Source organism: Chanodichthys erythropterus, chromosome 15 (assembly GCF_024489055.1).
Source record: "Chanodichthys erythropterus isolate Z2021 chromosome 15, ASM2448905v1, whole genome shotgun sequence".
NCBI lineage: Eukaryota > Metazoa > Chordata > Actinopteri > Cypriniformes > Xenocyprididae > Chanodichthys > Chanodichthys erythropterus.
In genome coordinates this window covers 11,320,251-11,345,473 of record NC_090235.1, presented here as the reverse complement: position 1 = coordinate 11,345,473, position 25,223 = coordinate 11,320,251, and the positions used below count along the sequence as shown (strand labels likewise).

The window sequence follows — 25,223 nt, the reverse complement described above, 5'->3', positions numbered from 1 at the left end:
AGGGACAGTCATGAGAAAAAACAAGTGCTGTGTATTTTGAGCTATTTAAGTTGCTGTTCTCAAGCAATGATGGGTAATGGAATGTCGGCGGTAACACAACCCATGTATAAACAAGTATTACAGTTAACAACACAAAGAACAATATTCCCGTATATGTGTCGTTTGTGATAAGGCGATATAATAAGGCACCCCGACTCAACAAACCAATATGTGGAAATGAGTCGGAGAGGGTCATAAAATGCGTATGGAATTGTCCGTTCAGTCCATTTGCTAGTTATCTTGGTTAGCATGAAAAGGACATGGAAATGTGTACTTATTGAAAAGGGACAGCAAGCAATTCTTTTGACAGCTGTGCAACACTGCAGCTCCTCTTTGGATTAATTGATCGCTTTTTTTTTAATTAAATGCCACAAAGATGATCACAAGGTAAGACTTGGATATATTGTTACTGTTTGTTGTTCAGTTATTTATCAGCACTTTTCCAATGGGTGATGAAAACGTGTGCCTTCAGATGTATCGCGCGGGTATATAATAATGCTGGCTTGGTGTGTTTGCTGCAGCACATTTTGATAGAGAATGAACGAATTAAGAAAGAATAGTAAAATGTTGTTTCATGCTGTCATGTGGGGTAGAGAACATAATCTGGAAAGCCATACCAAAATGACTTGTTTACTGTAACATAGTTCTAGGATTAAACAAACAGTTTAAGTCTTTTCCTGTTATTCTTGGGCAGAAATAAGCTGTAAATTGGTACAGACTTTAGCCGATAGTCAAACGTATAGTAATGCATCACTGCCGTTCCACTAACTCAGCCCTTAAGGGAGTTATACTTTTTTCTCTTTCACTGTTATCATTCCAGCCTCTGTGGTTTGGATTTTCCTCCCTGAGCAGTGATGTCTGCTACATGTCTGGCCTTTAAATGGCACTTTATTAAGACTGTGCACACACAGATGCTTATTAATGTGTGAACGAGGTCTGTTTGTGCTGGGAAGTTTCATTACTGTCAGTGTTCTGGTGGACGTCCACTCTCTGGTCTACATACATGACCCACAGGCAGTTCATTAATCTGTGATTCAAATCAATACGATACAGTCTGAAGAGACAGGAAGTGCAAATATTCAAATGTCAGTGGTTGTAATGTGTTAGAGTGTGTGTCTTGTAATTGGCACTGACAGCGTCTCCAGCATCCTCGGGGTCCAGCCCTTCAGAGCACAAACGCAGAGCTGTCATTAAGAATAAGAGGTTTATAACTCATTGCTGATTTGACAGCACGCTCACGGCTCTGAGAAAAATGAGAGATTTGTGCTGCCTTCTTATCTGCAGCCTTAATAAAATTGAGTTTTTCTTTTCCTTTGAGTGCTCCCAGCAGCTCAATTTCTCACGTACCCTTAGCTAATAACTTTTGAACCAAGTGGCCTAGAAATAATTATTTTTTCCCCTTCTAATGAAATGCACACTGTGATTGCAATTTCCACCGTACATACTATTTTGAGCTTTCATCTGATCAGGCTCAAGTTTGAGTCGGATAATCTTAAGATGAAGCTAGTCACTGTTTGCGTTTTCTGCAGTTTTGATTAGGGCTGGGTACCGAACTTGATACTTTTTAGGTACCGATCGAACTGCCTCGATACTACCGAGTATCGAAAAGTGTCTTGTCATTCGGTACCTCAGAATGGAGCCGATCGAGGAGAGGCGCGGAGAAATGCTTTCGCTGTCTCGTTGAAGAGCAAGTAACGTTGCGCTACATTGTTATTTATATCTAAATATATAAAACTATACGTGCGAGAGAGACCCTATGTGCGAGAGGGCGATTGAATCAACGGTTTCGTTTTCAGTTTATCTCCGAATGGACGGGTGAGAAACGGCTGTTTATGTGAGCAGCCGGTTCACTACAGATACTGTTAACAGAAAACAAAAGTGTAGCACTGCCTGCAGAAACAGCGGAACGCGCAATGTTTTTTAGACTAGTTATGGACAGGTACAACACACAGCAGCTTTACATCAGCGTTCGTCCCTCAAGTCTATGGAAACACGCGACCGGTTCATGACGGCCTCTAGTTCGCCTGCACGAGCACAGGCTCTGCCTCTGGCTCCAGAACGCGAACAATTCTGCTGAAAAAGAGGTATCAGCGCCCTCCTGATACTGCGGATAATTTGCAGGTCGGGCCAAGTAATTAAAAAAAAAATAACATTAAAATTAATTGCGGGTGGATGAGAGCTGAATCATTGTGTTGATTTTAATGAAGACACAGAACTCTTATTTCACGGTAAGACGCAACGAACTTGCGTCACTCTTACTTCCGCTTTGATCTTGTTAATAATAATTAATTTTTTGAAGAACAATTGCTGAGTGATTTAAAAAGAGCCTCACATACTTAATTTTTTGCATTGAAAACTAAACTTTATTAAAACTATTTGCACTGATTTATTGTGTTGGGTAAATTTTGTTAATTTGTGCTTTTTTTATTCCCCGCAGTGGCTCAGGACAGGAGATGAGTCTTTGAGTCTGATAAAAAGTCAACAAAGTTAAAATATAAAACCAAAGATTTTTTTGAGGTTATGTAATCTTGTTTAAACAGATTTTTTAAAACTGGTACCGAAAAAGGTATCGTTTAGGTATCGGTATCGAAGTCAAGGTATCGGTATCGTCTCGGTATCGAAAATTTTTGAACGATACCCAGCCCTAGTTTTGATACAACAATACCAGCTACGCGTTCTCGCCATAGACTGTAAAAAAAATATGGACGTAGTGTCCGTGACGTCACCCATAGATTTCTGAACAGCAGTTTTGACGCGTAAATGAGGCCGCGGCCATCTTAGCTGAGAGCTTTACTTTACTATCTAAATTATTAATGAAGATAAGTTTTATCATCAGAAAGTTCTAAAGGTTTACTGTCAATCTACGGTGTTTTTTTTTTTTTTTTTTTTTTTTAAGTAATATGTGTTGGGTGTGCAAATAACAACATGGAAAATCAAAATGGGACTTCATACCTTAATAATAGAGATGAAGATGAGATGAATCCAATCTGTGGCACTTGGGTAAAATATAAATGTCCATTGCAAAACAAAAAACGGTACTTTTTGTCCATGAAATATTGATATATTATCCATTGTTTGCATAACATTTCTTCTGAATGTTTTGCTCTCTGTCATCGTTCTTCAAGAAATAATGCAATCTGAGCAGCGTTTATGTTGTAAAACTGTATACGATCGTATCTAACAAACAAAAGAGCCCGTGTCCAAAGTATATTTTTTTCAAAATAGTGCAGCAGTTTTAGTTATAATATCCAAGCAGTGCTGTCAGAGTTGTATATCCTCCTGGTATTGTCTTTGTAGTAAATCTCACAAAAACTAAACTTTTAGCCAATGCCACGATCCAACAACGTGTGTTCTGTTTCTTCCGCATGAACGCACATATACACAGACACACAGTCTCGAGTATTATGCAGCAAGCCATATTTTATAATTGTATAAAATAATCGAGCACAAATACGGCTGAGATGCCAAATTCAGCGGCTGGAATTAACTGAGGTAAAGTGACGGCGCTTAGACAGCAGCGCCATCTACCTGTCACTCAAGTGACCACGCCCTTAATTATGCAGAACTTTAAGGCTTAATATAATTTAAAAGAATGAGTTAGAAAAAAATTCACCCCCCTCACAGTTGTCATGAAGGGCAAAATTAGCAGTATAGACCAAAACCACAATTTGAACCAACTTGTAAACATGTTTTTTTTCTGCTATAAACTTGGCAAATTTAACATGGGACTCAATGAGATTCTGTTCTCTTTTGGAGCCTGTCCCTAGCGGCCAGTTGATGAATTGCAGTTTAAGTCACTTCCGTATTGGCTTCACGAGAGACTGGGGGAGGTTGCCGCTTGGCATAATAAAAGGTCCGCTGCTCTCAAGACGGGTTTCGCTCTCATCTCTCATTAGCAGTCTCTCCAGCGGCCTCGTTCAGCTCCAACATCACTCGGCCCTGCTCTGCTTTATACTACAGTAACGTTAATAATCTCATCCATGAACATGATTTCTGCCTGAGTCCCATTCCGCTCTTAATCTCTGTGTTATCAAGCTATGCCTTGTTTTGAATAGGCGACCTCTAGCGGCGAAAATTCACATAGTGTGCCTTTAAAGGTGTGTTTTTCATTTGTCTCTTTATTCTATTGTATTTATTTGTGCTGTCATTTGCAATTTGTTTTTTTGTTCTTATTTTACAAAATTACCCAAGTTATCAAAAGATTAATCAAAAATATCTGTATGGCACTATATATGGCAATTTTTCCCTGTCGAAAAAAATGGTATAGAATATCGATATTTTTCAAGGTATCGTATCAAAGTTGGAAATTCCATTATTGCGACATCACTTTGCAATAGTCATTGCCTATTTGCCTTAGTATTCCCGCCAATTGACTACTATTTTATAATGTTTTACATCTTTCTGCTATTCTGAACCACTTTGCCAACTTTTTTTTTGCTGCTTATCCAATCGTCATCAAATATGGTTCTGATCATCTTCTGATCATCTTTTGGGTTTTTGGTGTTTGACAGTGTTTATGTAATGAACTTGCTGGCAAAGACACCAATCAGGAAGTGAGGTGGTATTTCTGTAACACTTTTGCATATTGACACAAAAATTTGCATGCACAATTACTTGAGAATATCGTGTAAATTTGATGACAGCAGCACCTACTGGTCAAATATTATACAGTTTTTTGTTCTTTACTTTTGTTAAATTCACCACAAAGGTGTCATTGTGGTTGTGCAACAGTTAACAGTAAAACTTGGACAGTACTTTACGAGATGTCTTAAGCCGTTTAGTTGTGTACATTTATTGTTTGCAATCAAATTCAAATTTTTAATTGTTTGAATAGGTAAAAGAACTGCTAATCACCAGTAAGCAACAAAACAAACATTTAAACAAAGTCAAGAGCGCTACATATAAAAGAGTCATTGACTTGAACTGAAACTACTCACTGTGAGGAATTATGGCCTGTATTGTTTCCCAATTTCAGAGGATGTTGTTTGTAATTAGTTTCTGCTTTTAAGCTAAATGCATAGAAACTGGAAGCAGAACATTGTTTGTGTTTGCAGGATTGCTCAAGTCATGACGTAATCCTTTCGTTCAGTCACATGTATTAGGTGTGGTGTGGTGTTCAGTTCTGTATGACTTCTGTTCGTGATTGTCATTCTTGTGTCATAATGCTCCTGACAGGACACACTTGTTCTGATATTACTCAGACGGCTGTGTTGTGTGTGAGTTGCATAATTTTCTAAATGGCGTCTGGAGTCCAGCAGCATTAGTGTTTCATAAAAGGTGTGATTATATTTTTCTGTGCTAAAGGTGGATATTGTGCATCTGTCAAACTGAATATCGTACAGGAAAAGGTACGTCTCGAGGGTGAGTCAAATTAGTATTTTCACACTTTGTTCAGCTAATTTGTGACAGTAAAATGTAGTTTTATTTGAATAATATTTGTTTTTTTGAGGCATATAGGGACAAATGTTGTAGTGTAGTGGATCAGAATATTATTCAGCTTTCAGAAAATCTTCATTGGTGGCTTTTGTGAATTTGTCGGTCTATAAACAATTTGAGTTCAGTTCTGATAAGCTATTTATCGGGTTATATGATGTTTTAGCCTAGTTTCATTAAAGGAAAAGTTCACCAAAATTCAAAAACATGTAATCATATCATATAGTTTATCGTCATTTAGCGTTTAACAATTTTACTTTATTCCATGGAATGCAAAATAATATTTTTCTAGTGTAGTGGTTGACCAAAATGGATTTTGATATTCAATTTAACAATTCTTTTGATGGTTTCAATGAAAAAAATAAAAAAAATAATTTCATTGATGATTTATATAAAAACAATACATTCATTTAATACAATTCCAGCGAAAGGTGCAATTTTTAATGATTTTGATGTTTTTCTAATATCTGATAATTGCCCTTAAATGTGTATTAGCACATTTTTAATGGTTTATGTTAACAAATTTTAATTTATTCATTTATTCTTTTGTAGATTCAGCTGAAGAATGCATATGAGAGAACAATTGACAGAACCAAAAAAAGTTGTTCAGTTCCACTTTTTTTTATTTGAATAACTAATTCTGAATTAGAAACCAAACTATATCTGCAAATGTATATCTATATATAATAAAAGTTTGTTTCCCACTGGATTTTGTGAGACTATGGGGGCTGAACCCCCCTTCCCCCCCAAACAATTAGGAAAATAATAATAATAATTTTTATTCCTATGATAGTAATAGCCTATATATTTTAAAACATGCACTGTAAAATAAATTAAAATGAATATTTCATTAGTATTTTAATTTACCTACAGTAGTGAAATGACAATACTACTGAATTTCTTCGTCACATTACAAATCATCTGCCCACAAAAATGCATGGTAAACTCACAGCACATTTACTGCATTCATTCACTGTGAAATGAGCCATTCTGAGACGCGGAAAACACCGGATAACAAGCTGATTGTGTGAGCAAAATGTGCGCTTCGCTTTGAAATACGCAGTGCAAACAGACTATATACTACTTTAATTAATTCATAGGCTTTTGCGATTTGTAAAGGGCACCAAGTCATATTGCGCTTTTGATTTTAGCTTGTTTGACAGATACTTTGCCAAAGCAATTGCGCAAAACATAACATTAATAACATTTTATATTGTTATGAGAAGTTTTGAAATATTTTCAGCACAGATCAGACTACGTATAGGTGTCCATCTGAGTCTAGGTAATTATTTTCTATGTGAAATATTCACAAATTTGAATTAAATGAAATTAACATTTTAATTTTAAAAATATTTACACAAAGTTGTAGTTTTTGGAAACTTTTTTCAGTTTTGAGTGAACTGTTCCTTTTAAGGTAATTATGCGGGTCTTAGTTTGTTCAAAGTGCAGATTAGCTGAACCCATTCTGCTGTGGCACGACTGCCGCTGGTGCCCTGAATATAACCCATTTCTGTCTTTGTTGGCTGTCCATTAGTGTGGTACTTTGTATAAACAGCTTTTCTAAATGGCAGTAAAAATAATCAATAAACTTTTATCCTCCTCCTGATGTTCAAGGTGGACCAGCCCTACCTGAACAAACATCACGACACCTCCACATGAAAAGCATCGCAGATAGTGTCACAGAAAACAGTCAAATCAAATGACAGAGCTAAGGTGTATTTGAGTTTAAAATAGATAAGTCCAGACGATGGCTTTGATGCATCACAGAAAGAAAAAAAGGACTTGTCAAATGTAGATGTACAGGGTTTGTTGGCAACATCTAGGTAATGATACAACGACATGGCGTTGGCGGTAATGCTGATGCTTATTTGCTTCATAGTGTTCAATGCATTTGAGATAGTAGTGAGACATTTGAAAATGTTCAAGAAATGTCTGGTGCATATTGCATGCAAAAATGGCAGGCTTCAAGCTCTTTGAATGGCTTTACTCAATTTCCAGAAGTCTGTTTTATCAGCTGTGAAGTTCATGACATCAAATTTTTGAAAGCTGTTTTGAAGGAGAATCTGTTTTGTCTGACAAGATATCCTTGAGCACACCTGTATGTCCTGTTCTGATTGAGTCGTGACAAGATAGCAGTGTGTTCTCAGCAGACAGAGTTGTTAGAGTGTGTGAGTGTGAGAAAGGAACAAACTTGTGAAATTTTATTTATTTCTTTTCTCAAAATCCGCTTGTTGAGTTGTCTGAATGACTAGGTCTAAGGGAAGTTGTGTATAGTTAGTTTCGATATGACTCAACACTGACTGGACATGTTTATTAATGATATATGGATGCTGAACAGTTTAGTGAAGTTTAGTTTAGTTTTTTTTAAATTATATAAATTATATTTCCTCAATTTTTACTGGCCATATAACATGAACATATTTCATATATTTTTTAAATATGTTTCATTAAAATTATGCACTATACTGTTCACAAGTTTAGGGTTGGTGATATTTTGTAGCATTTTAGAAAGTCTCTTCTGCTCACCAACTCTGCATTTATTTGATCAAAAATACAGGAAAAACAGTAATATTGTGAAATATTATTATAATTTCAAATTACTGTTTTTCATGTGAATATATTGTAAAATGTAATTTATTCCTGTGATCAAATCTGAATTTTCAGCATCATTACTCCAGTCTTCAGTGTCACATGATCCTTCAGAAATCATTCTAATATGTTGATCTGCTGCTCAAGAAACATTTCTGATTATTGTCAACAGAAAACAGTTGTGCTATTTCATAATTTTGTGGAAACCGTTATACATTTTTTCAGGATTCTTTGGTGAATAGAAAGTTCAAAAGAACAGTGTTTATTTGAAAGAGAATTCAGGGATGCACCGATATAAAAATTTTGGCCAATACTGATAACTTGCTATATTTGAAGCTACGCAGTATCGCGTTCATTATCGAAGGTGATTCATCTGCATTATGAACGCGATATTGCGTAGCTTATCAGTGAACTACGTCGCATATACAGTACAGTAGCCTACTTTATACCAGTGTCAGATTAACTTTTAAAATTACAGGATTAGTTCAATTCAGAATTAAAACTTCCTGATAATTTACTCACCTCCATGTCATCCAAGATTTTTGTCTGTCTTTCTTCAGTCAATTAGAAATGAAGTTTTTTGAGGAAAACATTTAAGGATTTTTCTCCATATAGTGGACTTCACTGGGGTTCAGCGGGTTGAAGGTCCAAATGTCAGATTCAGTGCAGCTTCAAAGAGCTCTACATGATCCCAGACGAGGATTAAGAGTCTCATCTAATGAAATGATTGAAATGATAAAAAATAAATAAATTTAACCAATATAAAAAATACACCTTTTAACCACAAATGCTCGTCTTGCACTGCTCTGCGATGCACCACGCATTACGTAATCACATTGGAAAGGTCACATGGGACGTAGGCGGAAGTACTGATCTAGTTTTTACAAAGCGATCGTGCAAGGACTAAGTCAAACACAGGCACTGGCGCAGAGCAGAGCAGTGCAAGATGAGCATTTGTGGTTTAAAAGTATATAATTATTTTTTTTTAGAAAATGACATTGTTTCTCTAGATAAGACTCTTATTCCTCGTCTGGGATCATGTAGAGCTCTTTGAAGCTGCACTGAAACTGACATTTGGACCTTCAACCCGTTGAACCCCAGTGAAGTCCACTATAAGGAGAAAAATCCTGGAATGTTTTCCTCATAGACTCAAACATCTTGGATGACATGGGGGTGAGTAAATTATCAGGAAATTTTAATTCTGAAGTGAGCTAATCCTTTAATTATACACTCCTATGGCCAACGTTTTATAAAAAAAAACTTGATTGTGCTAGTCATGAAGGCGTAACTCCATTGTGGATGCACAGAAGCTGCCTTCACAAAGCAGGGAACTACACTGCGATCAAAATGATCGCATATGCGACCTTTTGAAATGCCATTGCGACCCTAATTTCTATGGGGTCGCAAATGTATCACTGATTATTTTTGTACCTACCTTATGTTTTAGGCAATATGCTATGATTTACTATGAGCATTTATTAAAACAGAAATGTGTATTTCAAGAATACGTTTTATAACGTGCTCTGAGCATTCAACACATCAAGTTGGCTTCAACCCCGCGACCCCCCCGCCCCCTCCCGGAATGGTGTAGGCGAGGCGTAGCCTAACGTTGATTTAAAAAAAATATACCTCTCGTTAAGACTGACGCAGCAATCGCATACATATCTCAACATAGCCTACAATCTGTACGTGTTGAAATGAAGCGGACAATTGACTCCTATTTTAAGAAGGGAAGTTCAAGTGTAACAGAACCATCACTTGATGTCGATGCGACATATCAAACGGAGCCTGTGAGTGAGAATGATGAGGCTGAGAAGGATTCGTCAGGGAAAGCATACGCGGGAAAAACGATACGGACATATGAATTTCGACACCAGTGGCTCAAAGAATACCAGTGGTTAAGGTACCAAGACGGAGCAATGCACTGTGTGTACTGTAAATTCTGTGGGCCTTCAATTGCAGGACTGTCCAAATTTGTAACTACGTCAAAACAATTCAAACACGAATCATTGAAGCTTCATGAGAGTATGAAGCACGCGAAGTGTAGAGACAGGTACATATCCCGTGACGCAGCAGCACTCCCCACTGCATTTCGGCGTCAAGATTTAGCAAACTGAGCAAGTGAGGAATCTCTGAATTGATCATTAAGTTCAATGTAGCTTATAATATAGCCAAAGAGGAAATGCATTTCACCAAATTTAAATCGCAAATTATTCTTTTGAAGAAGAACGGGGTGGCCATTAATCCATCATACGCTAACCACAAATCATGTGCATGTAGTCAATAGCTGCTGAAAATCTATTATTTTATTTTATGGATTATATTTATTTTATTTTTCCTTAAGAGTTCAGGAGTCTGCCCATCTGCATAGCATGTTGAAATCCAAAAGAAATTCATTTTGCATTTTATTGTGTACTGTATTTTTTATTGCAGTAAATCTATCCCAACCAATGTTAAAGAAAACAAGAATGTGGTTTAAAAGAGAGCAAGTAAAATAAAAAGCACATCTGTATGCAATAAAGTTTCATTATTGTTCATTATTGTCCAGAGTGGCTTACTATAAATAATTTGTGCGACCAAATCATGTTTTGCGCCAGTAACTGAAAAAGTTAGTAGCGCAAGTGCCACCAGTGGAAAAGGTTAGTGTAGTTCCCTGCAAAGGGCATCTGCGTTAATGCTCCTCATTTACTTTGAATGAGTGACGCCACATGTTACCAATCCGTTGCATTGCTTGTGGCAGAAATTGAAACATTTTCAGCTTTTCCAGCGCCAACACAGGCGTCAGCCAATCAGATTGCCTTATGCAAATACCCTAGAGCATTCGGTAGCCAATTGCACCGGAAAGTACACCGGAAAGTAATTGGCTGTCGGTGCTAATGTGACCGTCATAGTGACAAGCTTTAGACGTGCCCTCCGTCAAGCGTAGACGCAGATGCCCCGTGTGAATGCAGTGTTATACCGTTACAATGTGCTAAAACATGGCTGGTCAAAGAATTACATTTTTTTTTTTTTTTTACAGTAGTGCTTTCAATTGCTGAATAAAAATATTTAATTTTATATATATATATTATTTATTTTTTTAACTTACTTGAACTGTAGAGAATGTATTTATAATTAAAAATTTTTTTCATAATTTTCACTCAGAAATATGTAACATTTTGAAAATTAAACAGACACTGAAGATTAAATCATACGGGTTTGGAATGACATGAGGGTGAGTAAATAATGACAATTTTCATTTTGAGATGAGTTAAATCTAGTTAAACCTCACTAATTGACTAGTCTGTTGTCAGATGACTAGTCAACCACGCTGACACATTTCTAAAACACTGCTCAAAACTGGTCATAATCTTTCCACGTGAACGTCATGCATCTTGTCTTTCTTTTTCCCCTCATTCATCTGTAATCCATCAGCCCCTGAAGCTCAAAGTCCGACAGCCATTTCAGACGGGTTTCCTGCCATTATTGTGGCATGTGTAGCAGTGGAAGTGTTTTAATGGGCTCTTCTGTGTCTTCACTCAGGTCTGTGGATTTATTGAAACCGTGTCCTGGGGGTTGTTTCTGTGCTGATGGGTCACTGCGGGTCAGGTTTTCTCTCAGAGGGCCGTTTGAGAAAGAATCATGTCAGATCCTGTTAATTCCTCCCTCTGAAACCCTGCGGTTGTGAAGTGAGTGAGTGTGTGTGTTTGGTTTAATTGTTTCAGTGGCATGCGTCTGGCAGCACTGGTCGAAGCAGACTGGGCAGATTTCCCTCACACCCCTTCAAAACACAAACCCTCCTGCGTTCTGATTGGCCCTCCGTGCCGCCCGGGTCTGCGTGGGTGGGTTGGGCTTAGAAGGTTTGAAACAGGAAATGAAGAAACATTTGTGCAATGAGAGGAGTCGTTCTGTGGGTGTGCTGGGATATTCCTCTGTCATTCGGACTTCGGACGGTAAGTGCACTCAAAATAAAACATGCCGTCTGTCAGGAATCATGAGGAATGTTAGTGTCAATGTGTGTGTTAATGTTTCAAGTCAGCGTATGTGCGGTCATGTGAGTCACACACTCAACGGGTGACTGAAGTGTGTGTGGTGGCTCGAGTTAGTGTGTTTGAGTTGTCTGGATGTCAAACTAGTCTAGTTGATCTTAATCTTCTCTAATGATTGAGGTTTTTTCTTGTTAAGGGTATGTGAAATATTGCACTTTTTGGCAGACTTAAATGTGGAGTCAAATTTAAGAGGTCTAAACCAAATAAAAATGCATATGTGTTAAAAATAAACTGTAAGCAAATGGATGGACATGCTTAAGCTTTTTGAAATGGGAGTTTATTTCTGAGAACTAGTCAGTAGACGTCACATTTTGTGGTAAAATCGTTCAACTGAACTGATCTTATACTGTATATCTATATAGTACTGTCTGATTTATTTATTTTTTTATTTCATTGCAAAATGGAGCTATATTATTGCCGAGCTCTTTTATATAAATTTGGATATATAATAGAGCTGGGTAAAAAATATATAAATTTCTCGATTTTAATCAATTCTCATTTTTTACAAACCTATAGCGATTCTTAAATCCTAAGAATCGATTATTCTATCCTGTTTTCAGTTGATGAATGAACGGAACATTGTAGCACGCCTCCCATCCAATAAATCCCTATAATCTTTGTGCTTTGTTGCTTTTGATACGAAACAGTCTCATTTTGTCCATTTTATTATGAAAATCGCGTATGAACTGATCATCTCCTCCTATTTTAAAGGGTTAGTTCACCCAAAAATGAAATTTCTGTCATTAATAACTCACCCTCATGTCGTTACAAACCCATAAGACCTTCGTTCATCTTACGAACACAAATTAATATATTTTTTGATGAAATCCACAAGTTTTTTTTTTTTTTATACTCCATAGAAAGCAGCGAAATTACTGAAAATACTGAGCCGGAGTTCGGACGTAGAACCTGGAAGCACTGCAATGTAAACAGCGTAGGAGGACAGGAGAGAGAAAAATTTGTTGAATAAAGTCATTGGGTCTCATTCATGAAACATTCGTAAATATACGAGTAAATATGTGAGTGATTTGCACGTAAAGAGACCTTCCCGAAAACTCTTCTCCTGATTCACAAATACTTTGTAAATGTCAGAAGTGATAGTGAAATGTGTGTGTGTGTGTATGTGTGTGTGTGTGTTAATGAATTCCAATCAGTCATAAATTGGACACGTGTGCACGCTCATTCTCAATTACCATAAATCCCGCCCATTAAATCCGACGGACAACTATATATGGGCATCATATTATGACACCAAACGAAGGATTTTGGCCATTTTATGGGAAACAATTTCCATAACAATTAATTAATTAGTTTGCCCAACCGTATTGAAATCAATTAATTATTTGATTAAAGTGCTCCGTTTGCAGATGCTATTACTGGCTCTCACAATAAAAGTAAAAAGAAAAAAACGTATGTAATTACTATATATAATATTTTTTTCAAAATGCTGTGTAAATATGTACCTTATTAAGGTGAATTAAAATGCAGCCTTATTAATGAGTAAAACGTTCGGATGTTAAACGCACTATTTACGCGTGGCTGTGAGCAGGTGTAGATTTCTTTCGTACCAACTAACATTTGGAAAATACGAACATTTTAATGAATCCGAAAATTTACGCCAGAACCACTTTACACGCGATTTACACAAAAATTTGTTCTGCTCGTGTTTCATGAATGAGACCCATTATTTTTTAGTTTTTGCGCACAAAAATATTCTTGTCACTTCATAACATTAAGGTTTAACCACTGTAGTCACGTTGACTATTTTTCACATTGTTTTTGCTACTTTTGTGGACCTTGCATGTGGTAATTTCGTTGTTTTTTTATGGGGGATAAAAATCCCCTCAGATTTCATCAAAAATAACTTACTTTGTTTTCTGAAGATGAATGAAGGTCTTACGGGTGAGTAATTACAGAAATTTCATTTTTGGGTGAACTAACCCAGTTACCAGCATGAAATAAATATGAATGAACATCTGAAGGTATGTAATAAGTTACCGAAATCCATATCATGTCTTACGTTATTGCTCAATCCGTGTTTCAACCGTGGAAAGACGTCAATAAAACAGCTTTAAACAATATCGCATTACTCCAAATTTACCTCAGAAAAAACACATTCAGTGACCATAAACCTGTGTCAGCTAGATACATTTTTAATTGCATTTTGATAAATATATACACCATATTACATATTCAATATAATTTTTAACGTTATATATTTTAATGTAATATTTAATGCATTTTCAAAAAAAAAAAAAATCCATCAAGTTTTTATAACCACTGCCACCATTTAAATGTTTATATTTCAAAAAACGAGTGGAAATGTGATTGTAAAATGTAAAGTTAGTTTTATAACTTTATTATTATAAAACATCCTTTTTGTATACAGATCAGTTAATTGTAACCTTCAGTACTGTAGTAATGTAGTAGCAGCTGACTCTCATGTATAGTTTACAGCATTAGTTTTTTTTTTCCTTGAGAAAATTTGCCATGTACTCTATCTGATATATATCCAAAATAATCCAAATCAAATTGAATCGCAAGCTAGTGAATAGAAAACGAATTGTGAAATTTGCGTCAATACCCATCTTTCTGCTTGATTCACGTGTATACAGTATACTCTCATACAAACTATATAGCAAATCTCAACTGTTCAATTGCTTTTATTATTGCAAAATGTAAAATATATGTTCTAATCTGCTTAATGTGAGTATGGCATGAAGATAAGATATTATAAACAGTAACGTCATGATTTTCTATAAAGTTTCATAAAATGATGTGTATTGTTAAAAGCCCTATACAAATACATTTGACTTGGTAGATTAAATCATAGTCAGATCTTGCAAACGCAAGGGGCCAGACATGTGAAGAACTTGTGAATGATGGGCGTTTCCGATTTTGTGGAGTTTTGTGAGTTTACATTTGTTCTGATCATCTGATTCAAAAGAAACTGGCTCAGCAAACATACAGTATGGGAGGATAATGTTCACATGCCTGGCCCACGTCACGGTTCCTTCTTATGATTGTGAAACCTGTTAGCCGGGTGCTTGCTGTCAGATTTCCTGCGGTTACAGTTTTCCATGCCGCTTCCAGGTTTCCTGAGAATGTATAGTGTGTTGTGATTAAATCATTGTCTGTGAACTTCTTGATGCTCCTAGTAGTCTGTTTCTCTATTCTTATCGGTCTAAAATGATATGATCTAGATTGGCTCGATTTTAGGCGCACAGTGGTTTGAGGTTTCTCTAAATAAAAAAAGTCTACAGCTCATCGCAGAAATCTGGGTTGTGGCCAGAGGGTGATGAGTGTTTTTAGATCTGGCCATTTCGAAACAGACACTGCTCCTGTTTTAGACACTGGCACTCATACATGCCAACAGAGCGTTTGATTTCACACTTATTTTGTGATTAAGACAAAGCAACACAAACTTTGTTGAAGTTTGCGTATCTAAAAGAAAACATAAATCATAATCTTTCGCCTCTGAAACGACATTTCTGTGCTGCTTATGTCATCAAGGCCTGTCATAACTCCTCCCCTCCAGTCATTTAGCTCTACTTTTCATGATCCAGTCAGCTCCATATGGATAAAATCAAGTTTACATTTGTATTTCTCTTGAATATCTAATTTCAATATAATGCTTTGCAGAAGTAAAACTGGTTGCCAGTGATATTTCAGATTGATTTCAACATCTTTAACATCTCACTTTACTATGGCAGCAGCTGTGTAAAAACTGCTGAAGTCTGTCTCTGAATCCCCAGCTGTTGGCGTGTAGGTTACGTCTGGTGGCAGGTAGCGGTTTACCGTCTGCAGGGAGTGTCGAGAGCTCTCATTAACGTCTCTACATCCCATATTCCGCCCTCAGTGAGCCACAGCAGGGGCACCGTATTTACCTCTCCGTGGGCTTTAATCAGACTCTGTGCAGTAATTCTAGCAGTTTGAAGCCACCAAGTCTCAGAATTGAGCTCTAATGATATGTTTGTCATGCTGCTGAATCTAAAAAGCCTCTTGTTTCCATCAAATCGGAGGTGAACGATGACGTCTGTTTGCTGGAGATTGAGTATTTATTATTTCCATTATGGAGCAATCAGAGTAGTTTAGTGCTCTTGTAATGGTCTATTTGAGCTCTCTCTCTATATACAGTAAACTAGGGCTGGGATGAAAATATTGATTTCTTGATTTCTCATTTAGATGAACTGATCATTTGTAAAATCTCATAAATCAATCTTTTAGTCAATGCTGTTTTCAGTTGATGCATGAACAAAACTTCACTGAACATTATTAGCAGCTAATATGGGAACATTATCCCATTCGTTAATCACAATAATTACTTTGTGCTTTGTTACTTTTGATATGAAACAAAGTGTTGGCTTTCAAATTTAATGTGGCTTGACAGACGCTGTAGCGCCTCAGAACCGATCATCTCTTCCTCTTCAATACTAGTTATAGAAATAAATATGAATGAACATCAGAAGGTATGTTGAAAGATACAGTGCAACTTACTGAAATGTATCATGTGTCATTTGTGTATCATTGTATGTAATGTACCAGCTGACAGGGTTCCCCGTATAATTTGCAACATTTGTTTAGAAAAATGATTGTACTGTGCCTTATATATTTCCAAATGAATTGATTTTGAATTGAATTGAGATCGGAAAGGAGTCTAATTGCAAGCTTGTGAATCGAATCATGAAATGTGTGTAAATATACAACTCTTTCTAAATGTGTATATTATTATTATTATTATTATTAGTCAAAATGACAGACTGTAGTTTAGAGACTGTAAATCACTCTGTTGGGCCGGTTACAGTCTCAGATGGAGATTTCTGCTCACCAGGCTTCTGTGTTCATGTTCTGGATCTCCGCACTTGTCTGAGTCACTGAGTCTTCCATGACGCATCCTATAAATATGTTCCATCAGCGCGGCGCCGGGTCGCTGGGTTCTGGGCTGTTCTTGTGTACTTTTAAGCTGTTGGCAGAGACTATTTTTGGTCTGGCTTTTGTGGATGTGCTCAGGGATGCAATGCACTTGCTCACAAACCCTCGAGTCTAGTTTGGAGCAGTATGATGCAGGTAAACCAGTCCATTTGACTGTTTTATGCGGAGTTAAGCTCGGGGAAATAATGGAATGCACCTTTTTATTGTTGATAATCAAAGTGTAAAGGCCAAAGTATACTTCGGCTGTCCGCGTTCCACGACAGCTCGTGCGCTGTCAGTGTCACATAATTTTTGTCATCAGGGGAATCCGTGGACGTCCACACACCCCGGCCAGTTTTTGTGACTGTACGGACGACAGCGTGCGAATGTCTTGAGTGTCTTGAGGGCTTGAAAACATAATCCAATGGATAGCGTACACATGCCGAATGCGTCGGAGTGGAATGTCGAACATGAGGTATACCCGGGCCTTTAGTTCACCCAAAAGTCATTTAGTCATTTTTACAATGTTTAACCCTCTGGAGTCTGAGGCTGATTTGGGGCTTGGAGAAGTTATGACATGCCCTGACATTTGTGCTTTTTTCAGTTGTTCATAAACATATTAATGGAAAAAGTGTCATTACACTATATTCAGCACAAACTAGGCTACAATAATATGTGAGGAACATGTATGTTCATGTTTGTGTTTTTGAAGGAATAACATTTATGCGTGGTTATTGAAAAAACAAAAAATTCACTGAAATAAGGCCAAAAAAAGTATATTAAATCTGTGTTTACAATACTTTAGGGTATTGGAGGTTGTAGACTAGAGTTTTTGCTTCAGAATTATGTAAAAATTATGCTGCCTACTCCTTCATATAAAACAATATATTGATTTAGTTTTTGTAAGACACTTTTTGCCAAGAAACACTGTATGCTTGGAGGCGTGAATCACCACTGAATAATGGGCCATTCTCACCTGAGAAGACAAAAGAATCAAATAGCTCATCATGATATATGAAACATACAGAAAAATGTTATTACAATATAAAGTAATGGTTTTATATTATACTTTAAAAATATAATGTATTTCTGTGATGCAAAGAGTCTGAATATAGGCTTTTAGTTTAAAAGCATGCACATTTGGAGAAATATTGGATTCTCATATGCTTATGTCAATTTTCTATACAGAGGAGTTATATTTATTTAATATTCATTGTCATTACTATGAGCGCTGGTGTTTTCAATTCATACTTAAAGTCAGAGGGCGCTCTGTGCATTTTTAGTTCACAAATTCATCTAAAAGAAGAAGAGTCTATTCCATGAATGGAGTTTCCAATTCATACAGCAGCAGGAGGGCGCTAAAGAAACAAAAACTCATCTAAACTTCATCTGTAGAAGACAAGTAAACAGGAAGTAACTGCATGTCTTCTAGAGCTCCCTAACCATGACTTTTACATCCAGATAAACACTTTTCAAGACAATAAATACACGATTGAGACGATGTATGCATGTATTTCCTCTGAATTTGCGTCTGAATAGCGCTGGCTCTGTGGGCGTAGCCGCATTAGCGGATAATGAGCTGAATCATGGACTTCTGACATGGCTCTCTTTTTATACAAACACAAAGTTTGTTTTCGATTTGACTTACATGATTTAAAACCTATAATGTTTTTTTAGACATAAGTGTAATTTTTCTGTGATTAGTATTCACTAAGTTACAGTTCATTTTCTGAGAACTATCAGATTGGACTTCGTTCAGAGGGAGAGGAGAAATCATGCATCATGTTAGTTTTCTTTATTTTACAAAAAGCACAACATTTTGTTTTTACTCTGAGTGTACACAAATAAAAGAAGATATTCTTTAGTTTCGATTGATATATTACCTATGTCTCTATGACAAAAAATTGAGTATTTTAAGTCTGTTTTGCTGCAATGTGAAAAAAAACCTGCAAAACGCGCCGGCGTGTTTTCAGACCTCAGTGTTAATGTTTTTTCTGTCTTGAAACTAATTTAATAAATATATGCGCACATATATATATATATATATACATACACACACATACACAAGCCATGCAATATCGCGTTCATATTGCAGATGAATTGCCTACGATAATGAATGCGATATTGCGTGGCTTGTCAGTGATCTACGGCTCATCCAATCAGGGAACCGGCTTTACTGACGAAATGCGCGTGACAATCGCATGCGATATATCGGTCAGCCCTAATATATATATATAATATATATGCGTGTTACACATTTTACAAAAAAATTGTATTATACATTTTTTTTTTATTTCAAAGCTAAATATTATTACAATATTAATATTTATTTTTGTTAAATATTTTTGTAATAGTAATAACATTTAATATTATTATTGTTCTTTTTGGCCAAATTGTGCAGCCCTACAAACAAGTACAGAAAACCTGGAACAAAAAAAAAACAACTAAATTTTATCAGAAAATTCACTTTTCGATTACATTATTTTTGGGTTAACTGCACTTTTAACTTTGGTTCTGTGTTTTCAGGGCTATTAAGATTTGTTTTACTTTAAATTTGAGGGGTTTTCTTAGTTCTTGAGGCTGATGTTTAGTGGAAACACCAGCGCTGGACTGAACCTGTTAACATACAGGGGCTTTTGGTTCCACTGCTTCCTGTTTCCTGTTGCGTGGTTAATTCAGCGATTACGTGGCATCCAGTTAACTTGCTGAAGTTGTTGACAAGTTGTTAACACCTTCTCGTGCTACATAACTGTTTTGTATTTGTAATTATAAATCCATCCATCCATCCATCCATCCATCCATCCATCCATCCATCCATCCATCCATCCATCCATCCATCCATCCATCCATCCATCCATCCATCCATCCATCCATCCATCCATCCATCCATCCATCCATCCATCCATCCATCCATCCATCCATCCATCCATCCATCCATCCATCCATCCATCCATCCATCCATCCATCCATCCATCCATCCAATTTTTCTGTCCATTCATCCCTTTCACTCTCTCTGTATCTCACAAACACACACTTCATTTCCCATCTGCTGGCTTCTAGTCTAAATTAATCTGTTTGAATCTGGATTACAGTTCTAGGATCAGTCTAGTAACAGATATCGTCCCTTGGCTCGACGAGGTCAAAGGTCACCCGTATTTAAATTCCTCAAGTGACTCGTCATGTGATAAACGAGGCCTGTTGATTTAATAATTAACCACTCAAAGACAAAACATTTACATTTCTGCTCTCAGCAGCTCCAGCTGTTTCTCCTTCCAGAGCCGATTGTTTAAAATAACTCAGACCGCGGTTTGGTCACCATAGAAGGAAACGAGGGCGAAATCCTGAAGCGGAAAGCCGTTCCTGGCACTGAAAGCGGTTAATCCAATAGCTTGTGTTAGGGATAAGACACACACACACATGCTGTGCAACAGTTTATTAATCCATGAACGGGGAAAGGCGGGGTTATTCGGGCTAATCAATAAAGCCATGAATGAGTGTTTACAAAGTTCCCCATCTCTCTCTCTCTCTCTCTGCTGTCGATTGCTCTCTGCACTAATTAAAGAGCTTTTGAAAGCCGCACACTAATGGCTGTCAGAGACGGGAGGAGAAACGCTCACTGTAAGACGCTGTAGAGGTTATAACCAGAGCTGAGTGACTCACGGCTGATATGACGGGGGAACGGACAGAACTTTTGGGAAGAGAGGAAAAACTGATGACAGTAAGTTTGTGTGTGAGGGAGAGATAGTCGCAGTGGATGGAAATTAGATCTACGGAAAATGCCTGTGGCTTATTACTGTGAATGAGAGAATATAAATATCATGTCTAGTGATTTTTTTTTTTTCGATGAATCCTATTCCAGAAATGAAGATGGCTGCAGGTGAAATGTCTTTGGAATGGTCTAAAGCCAACATTTGTTAAACTTCTTCAAAGGAGTTTTTTGTGACCATTTGAATTGCTTTGTACTTTTGTAAGGTTTTCTTGGTAAAGCTACTTTGAATTTTTGCTTTGTGAAAATCACTGTACAAATCTGTCAAAGTGTGTGTGTGTGTGTGTGTGTGTGTGTGTGTGTTTGTACTCTGTTATATTTTAGCTACAAAAATGTTCCCAGAAGTAGGGGTGGGTGCAAACAAAGTGCAAACATCATTTAGGCTAAATCACCATATCACCTTTAGTTTGATATAGCTAAGAAAATATTTGATGTAACTTGATAATTTTAAGTTAAATGTAACTTAAACAGTGAAGTGAATATCTAATTTGATCAAAATGTTTGAGTTGGCTAACTCAGTATTTCAAGTTAGTAGCAGTTAGCATGTATGAGTACTACAAACTCAAAACATCATAGTTCTGCTTACTTAAAATTGGGAATATCATAAATGATGTTACTGATTACCTTCAATTTTCTGAGTTAGCCCAACTTATTCGGGTATACAGTGTACACACAAATCCTAAGTAGTTATGACAGATGAGTAGTGGTGAGCGATATGGGGAAAAAATGATCACAATGTTTTTAAAACCTTGGTCGATAATGACATACAGTGCCTTTTAGAGTCATCATACCCCGTGAACTGTGAGTGGTGTTACACTTTCTTCCTAAACACTTATCTTTAGCATTTACTCTTCCTTTCGAGTGCCATGTGCAAAGCATGCTGGGAAATAACAAATCCCAGCCAAGTTTCAGTTGAACTTAAGTTAGTCTAAATGAAAAGAAATGAGTTCAGTCAACTCAAAACAATGAAACAGTTCAGTTTACTTGAAATATGTCAGTACTGTGAACTCAAAAGAAAAAGAAAGTTCTAAATACTCATAACAATTAATTTAACTAATTTGTTTAATTTAAATTTGTCCTACTTAAACCAATTTAGTATTTTGAGCGTTAGGGTTTACAGTGCAGGTCTACGGTATGTCCTCATTTAGTTGGCTTGGTAAAGTCTGTCTTTTTTTAGAGATGGGTTAACCTGTACAGTTATCTGTTGATTTAATTTGCGGGGATCCCTGGAATAAAAACTGTGTCTCTGTGTTTAATTTTGGCTTTACGCTACACTTGTTAATCTGATTTTCTTCCCCACCTGCTGGAATTTCTCACTTCCTCTTTTAGAGCGAGAGGGTGAAAGGTTAAAGCCGTAGCAGCAAAACATTGGGTTCGCCTTGTGTTAAAGAGCCATGTGTTACACTTTTGTTAAAAAAAATATCATAATGTACATTTTGCGACTGTTTTCACTTTTTCTCTCTCTATCTGACTCTTTGAATTAAGCTTGTTTAATTCAGAGTCAGAGAAAGGGAGTGAAAACAGTTTTTGCTACTATACCTTTAAAATATGTAAATTACCTTTCTTGTGATTGGCTAACGTTTGTCTAACGGTGTAGTTCACGCTGCTGTTCATCAGGAAAGCTCAAGTTACTGGATACTGAATGTCAATGATATAAATGGGCGGTCATATGTTAATGAGCTCATAGTTATTGTGGTCGTTTTTGTTTACGCGGTTTATTTTCAGTAAATGTTTTGAGCGCAACTGTGGCAGTTTTATTTGTACTATTATTTAGTAAAATTTTGAATTGGCTTTTATTTATATATTTTCAGTTTTCATTTCATTTTTTCAGTTAGTTGCCAGGACAAGATTTCATCTGAAATTAATAATTTATTTTAGCTTTATTTCAATCACAGAAAACTATTATGATAAGTTTTAGCAAGAACAACCTTAAACTGGGTGTTCTTAAAGTTCATTTTGAAAAGTGTTTACATACTGTAGTACTTGGAGTTTTATTTCTAAAAAGCATGAAAAATCCTCTTTTTTTGTTTTTTTTTTATTAAACCCTTTAAGGGTTTTTTTCTGAAGCACATATTTGAGTTGTGATGGCTGCTGTTCCTGTGTTTCAGGTTGAGAACTCCTCACACCAGATGAGGGAAGATGTTGGCCATGGATCAAGGCGTAGTGGAGGAGTGGCTGTCTGAGTTTAAGGTACGTCATCTCTGCCTTTATTTCATCATCATCATCATCATCATCATCATCATCATTTCTCTGAGTTTGCTCTGCTCTGACCCGTGTGTGTTTCAGACTCTTCCAGAGACGGCCGTCTCCAGCTATGCCGCCTCTCTGAAGGACAAGGGATCTCTGGTTCCAGCGCTTTACAAAGTTATACGGGAAAATTACAGTGATGTAAGTCCCTTTGTTTATGCACTGTATAACTGCACTTATAGTCGAGCGCTCGGGAGGGGGCAGGGAGCGAGAGATTTAAAGGGGCCGCAGCCTGAAACGGTGCATAGTTAATGATGCCCCAAAATAGGCAGTTAAAAAAATTAATAAAAAAAAAATCTATAGGGTATTTTGAGCTGAAACTTCAGACACATTCAGGGGACACCTTAGACTTATATTACATCTTTTTAAAAGACGTTCTACGGCACCTTTTAATTTCTTCTTTTTAATCCAGAAGGTTGGGAAAAAAGTTCCTCGAAAGGACGATTTAGGCAATAAAAATTTTAATGTATAATTTATGTAAGTGTTTGAAAAAAAAAAAATATGAGCTACACAATTTGCTCTTGCCTGATTATAAATGAATTCGTTTATAGGGATGCACAATTTGACCAAAAATAAATAATTTATATATCAATATGACTATAAAAAATATTATTATTTGTACTAGTAGTAGTAAATTAAAATATTAACGAAAAGAATAATTATATTCCTATTGCAATAATACTATTGTACTGTAAAATAAAAAAATAGAGTATTTGATAAAAGTACTAGTTTTATTTTACAGTACACCTGTAAAATTACAATACTAATATTTGTCTTAATTTATGTCTTCATTTTCAAACATGAAACCAAAAAGTACCTCAAAAGATGAAAAGGCAACACAAAGGTGCTTGAACAAAAAGTATGAACTACACAGGTTCCGCTTGCCTGATAATAAATGAGTTTATGTAAACTCATTTCCTGATCTTTTATACAAACTCTGTCACATCGTGTTAAAAATAGCCCAGAATATTCTTCTGAAGCCAGTGCCTGTCTCTAAGCTGCACAGCTAAAGATGTTCGGTGATGTAACCGTGAGTTATTAACAGTGCCGTGCTCGTTTCGTTATCAGTCATGCCGTCTGTTGTCATGGCAGCGTCAACATTACGATGATGAGTGACGGAGGTGTTTTCCAGTAGATCGGGTGTGTCTCCTTCAGGCACAACTGTCAGTTTATACCAGCGTCTCGTGTCACTTCTCTTCCTCCTCCTGGAAACAGTCATACCGATGACATATCCACAGGAAAATCTCTTAAAGAACAATTTCTTTACTACAGTCAATCACATATTTCAGACTTCACGCATGTCTGTATGATGTCTGAAAAGTTATAGATTAGAAATGGACATTTTATCATTGTTTTCTTGAGTACTCAAATAGTAATAGATATCAACTAAGTACTCTACGGTCTCCATCTGCTCTATTTTTTACATTTTGTTCAATGTACACCTGCGTCAGACCAACGTTCGGTTCTTTCCAATGTTTCACATTGGTTTTTAAGATGCAAAAGACTGAAAACGCATCTAGTTTTCTATTCCGTTGAGCTCCTTCAAGCTGTTTTTGGCAGGAAAAACCATGCAGATTCCCTGTAATCACTTCCAAATTGTCCCACAAATCCAACTGCAAGGTACTGCTAGAAAATAAAGTTGTAACAAATCAAAAAATGAGACTCGAGGGCTGTGTTTGCGTGTAATTCTTGCTAGATTGTGATCGATCTGCACTGTTTTGAAGTTGAAAAGTCACACAGATGTTGTTTTTGATCATCACTTTTGATTACTAGTGATCTTCAGTCAACATGAGAGAGTCTTTGCTGCTCTGTTGAAGCGTTATGGTGTTTCATTTCTGAAAATCGAGCACAGTCACACCATGTGATAGAAATCTGTGCCTTTCTCACAGTCCTGCAGATGTCTGACTGATAGAGGCTACTTTTAAAAACAGCATGAAATGATTCTTTCATCAAAATCTAAAAGCCTTCAGCACCTGAAATGACTTTTCCTGCTGATATGACCGAGGCTGTTGTAATATCATGTATTAAAAAATAAAATCATAACCTCTCTGTTGTGGACCAAACAAATGCCCGATCTACATCACTCCGCATAACAGAAGCTGAATGTGATTACCCTTTTCATGTGGGCTTAAACCTGTCAAGTACCTGCCAAAACATATTTAATAAAGCTGATTAATGTCAGTATTGTTTGTAAAACAGTTTTGACCTGA

General features: G+C 36.6%; 2 protein-coding genes across 13 annotated transcripts in view; one reads left to right on the top strand and one right to left on the bottom strand.

Annotated features, from left to right (window-relative positions):
• The window catches only part of cdca7b (cell division cycle associated 7b), a 42,464-nt gene extending 25,461 nt beyond the window's left edge, over positions 1–17,003 (bottom strand). For 2 of the 4 annotated variants that reach the window (XM_067410925.1, XM_067410924.1), the window contains exon 1: positions 4,977–5,117. Coding sequence is in view for 2 of the 4 variants with exons in the window: in XM_067410922.1 (XP_067267023.1) it covers positions 16,918–17,001 (84 nt within the window). In the remaining 2 variants the exon portion in view is untranslated. Of the gene's footprint in view, positions 1–4,976; positions 5,118–16,917 lie in introns of those variants that run through there. The other 2 variants (XM_067410922.1, XM_067410921.1) reach the window with 2 other exon arrangements.
• The window catches only part of hycc1 (hyccin PI4KA lipid kinase complex subunit 1), a 47,662-nt gene that overhangs the window by 5,481 nt on the left and 16,958 nt on the right, over positions 1–25,223 (top strand). For 2 of the 9 annotated variants that reach the window (XR_010897250.1, XM_067410927.1), the window contains exons 1-3: positions 5,194–5,400; positions 22,875–22,956; positions 23,053–23,154. Coding sequence is in view for 1 of the 9 variants with exons in the window: in XM_067410927.1 (XP_067267028.1) it covers positions 22,906–22,956; positions 23,053–23,154 (153 nt within the window). In the remaining 8 variants the exon portion in view is untranslated. Of the gene's footprint in view, positions 1–5,178; positions 5,401–11,223; positions 11,584–11,637; positions 11,994–17,347; positions 17,476–19,940; positions 20,719–22,874; positions 22,957–23,052; positions 23,155–25,223 lie in introns of those variants that run through there. The other 7 variants (XR_010897251.1, XR_010897253.1, XR_010897257.1 and 4 more) reach the window with 7 other exon arrangements.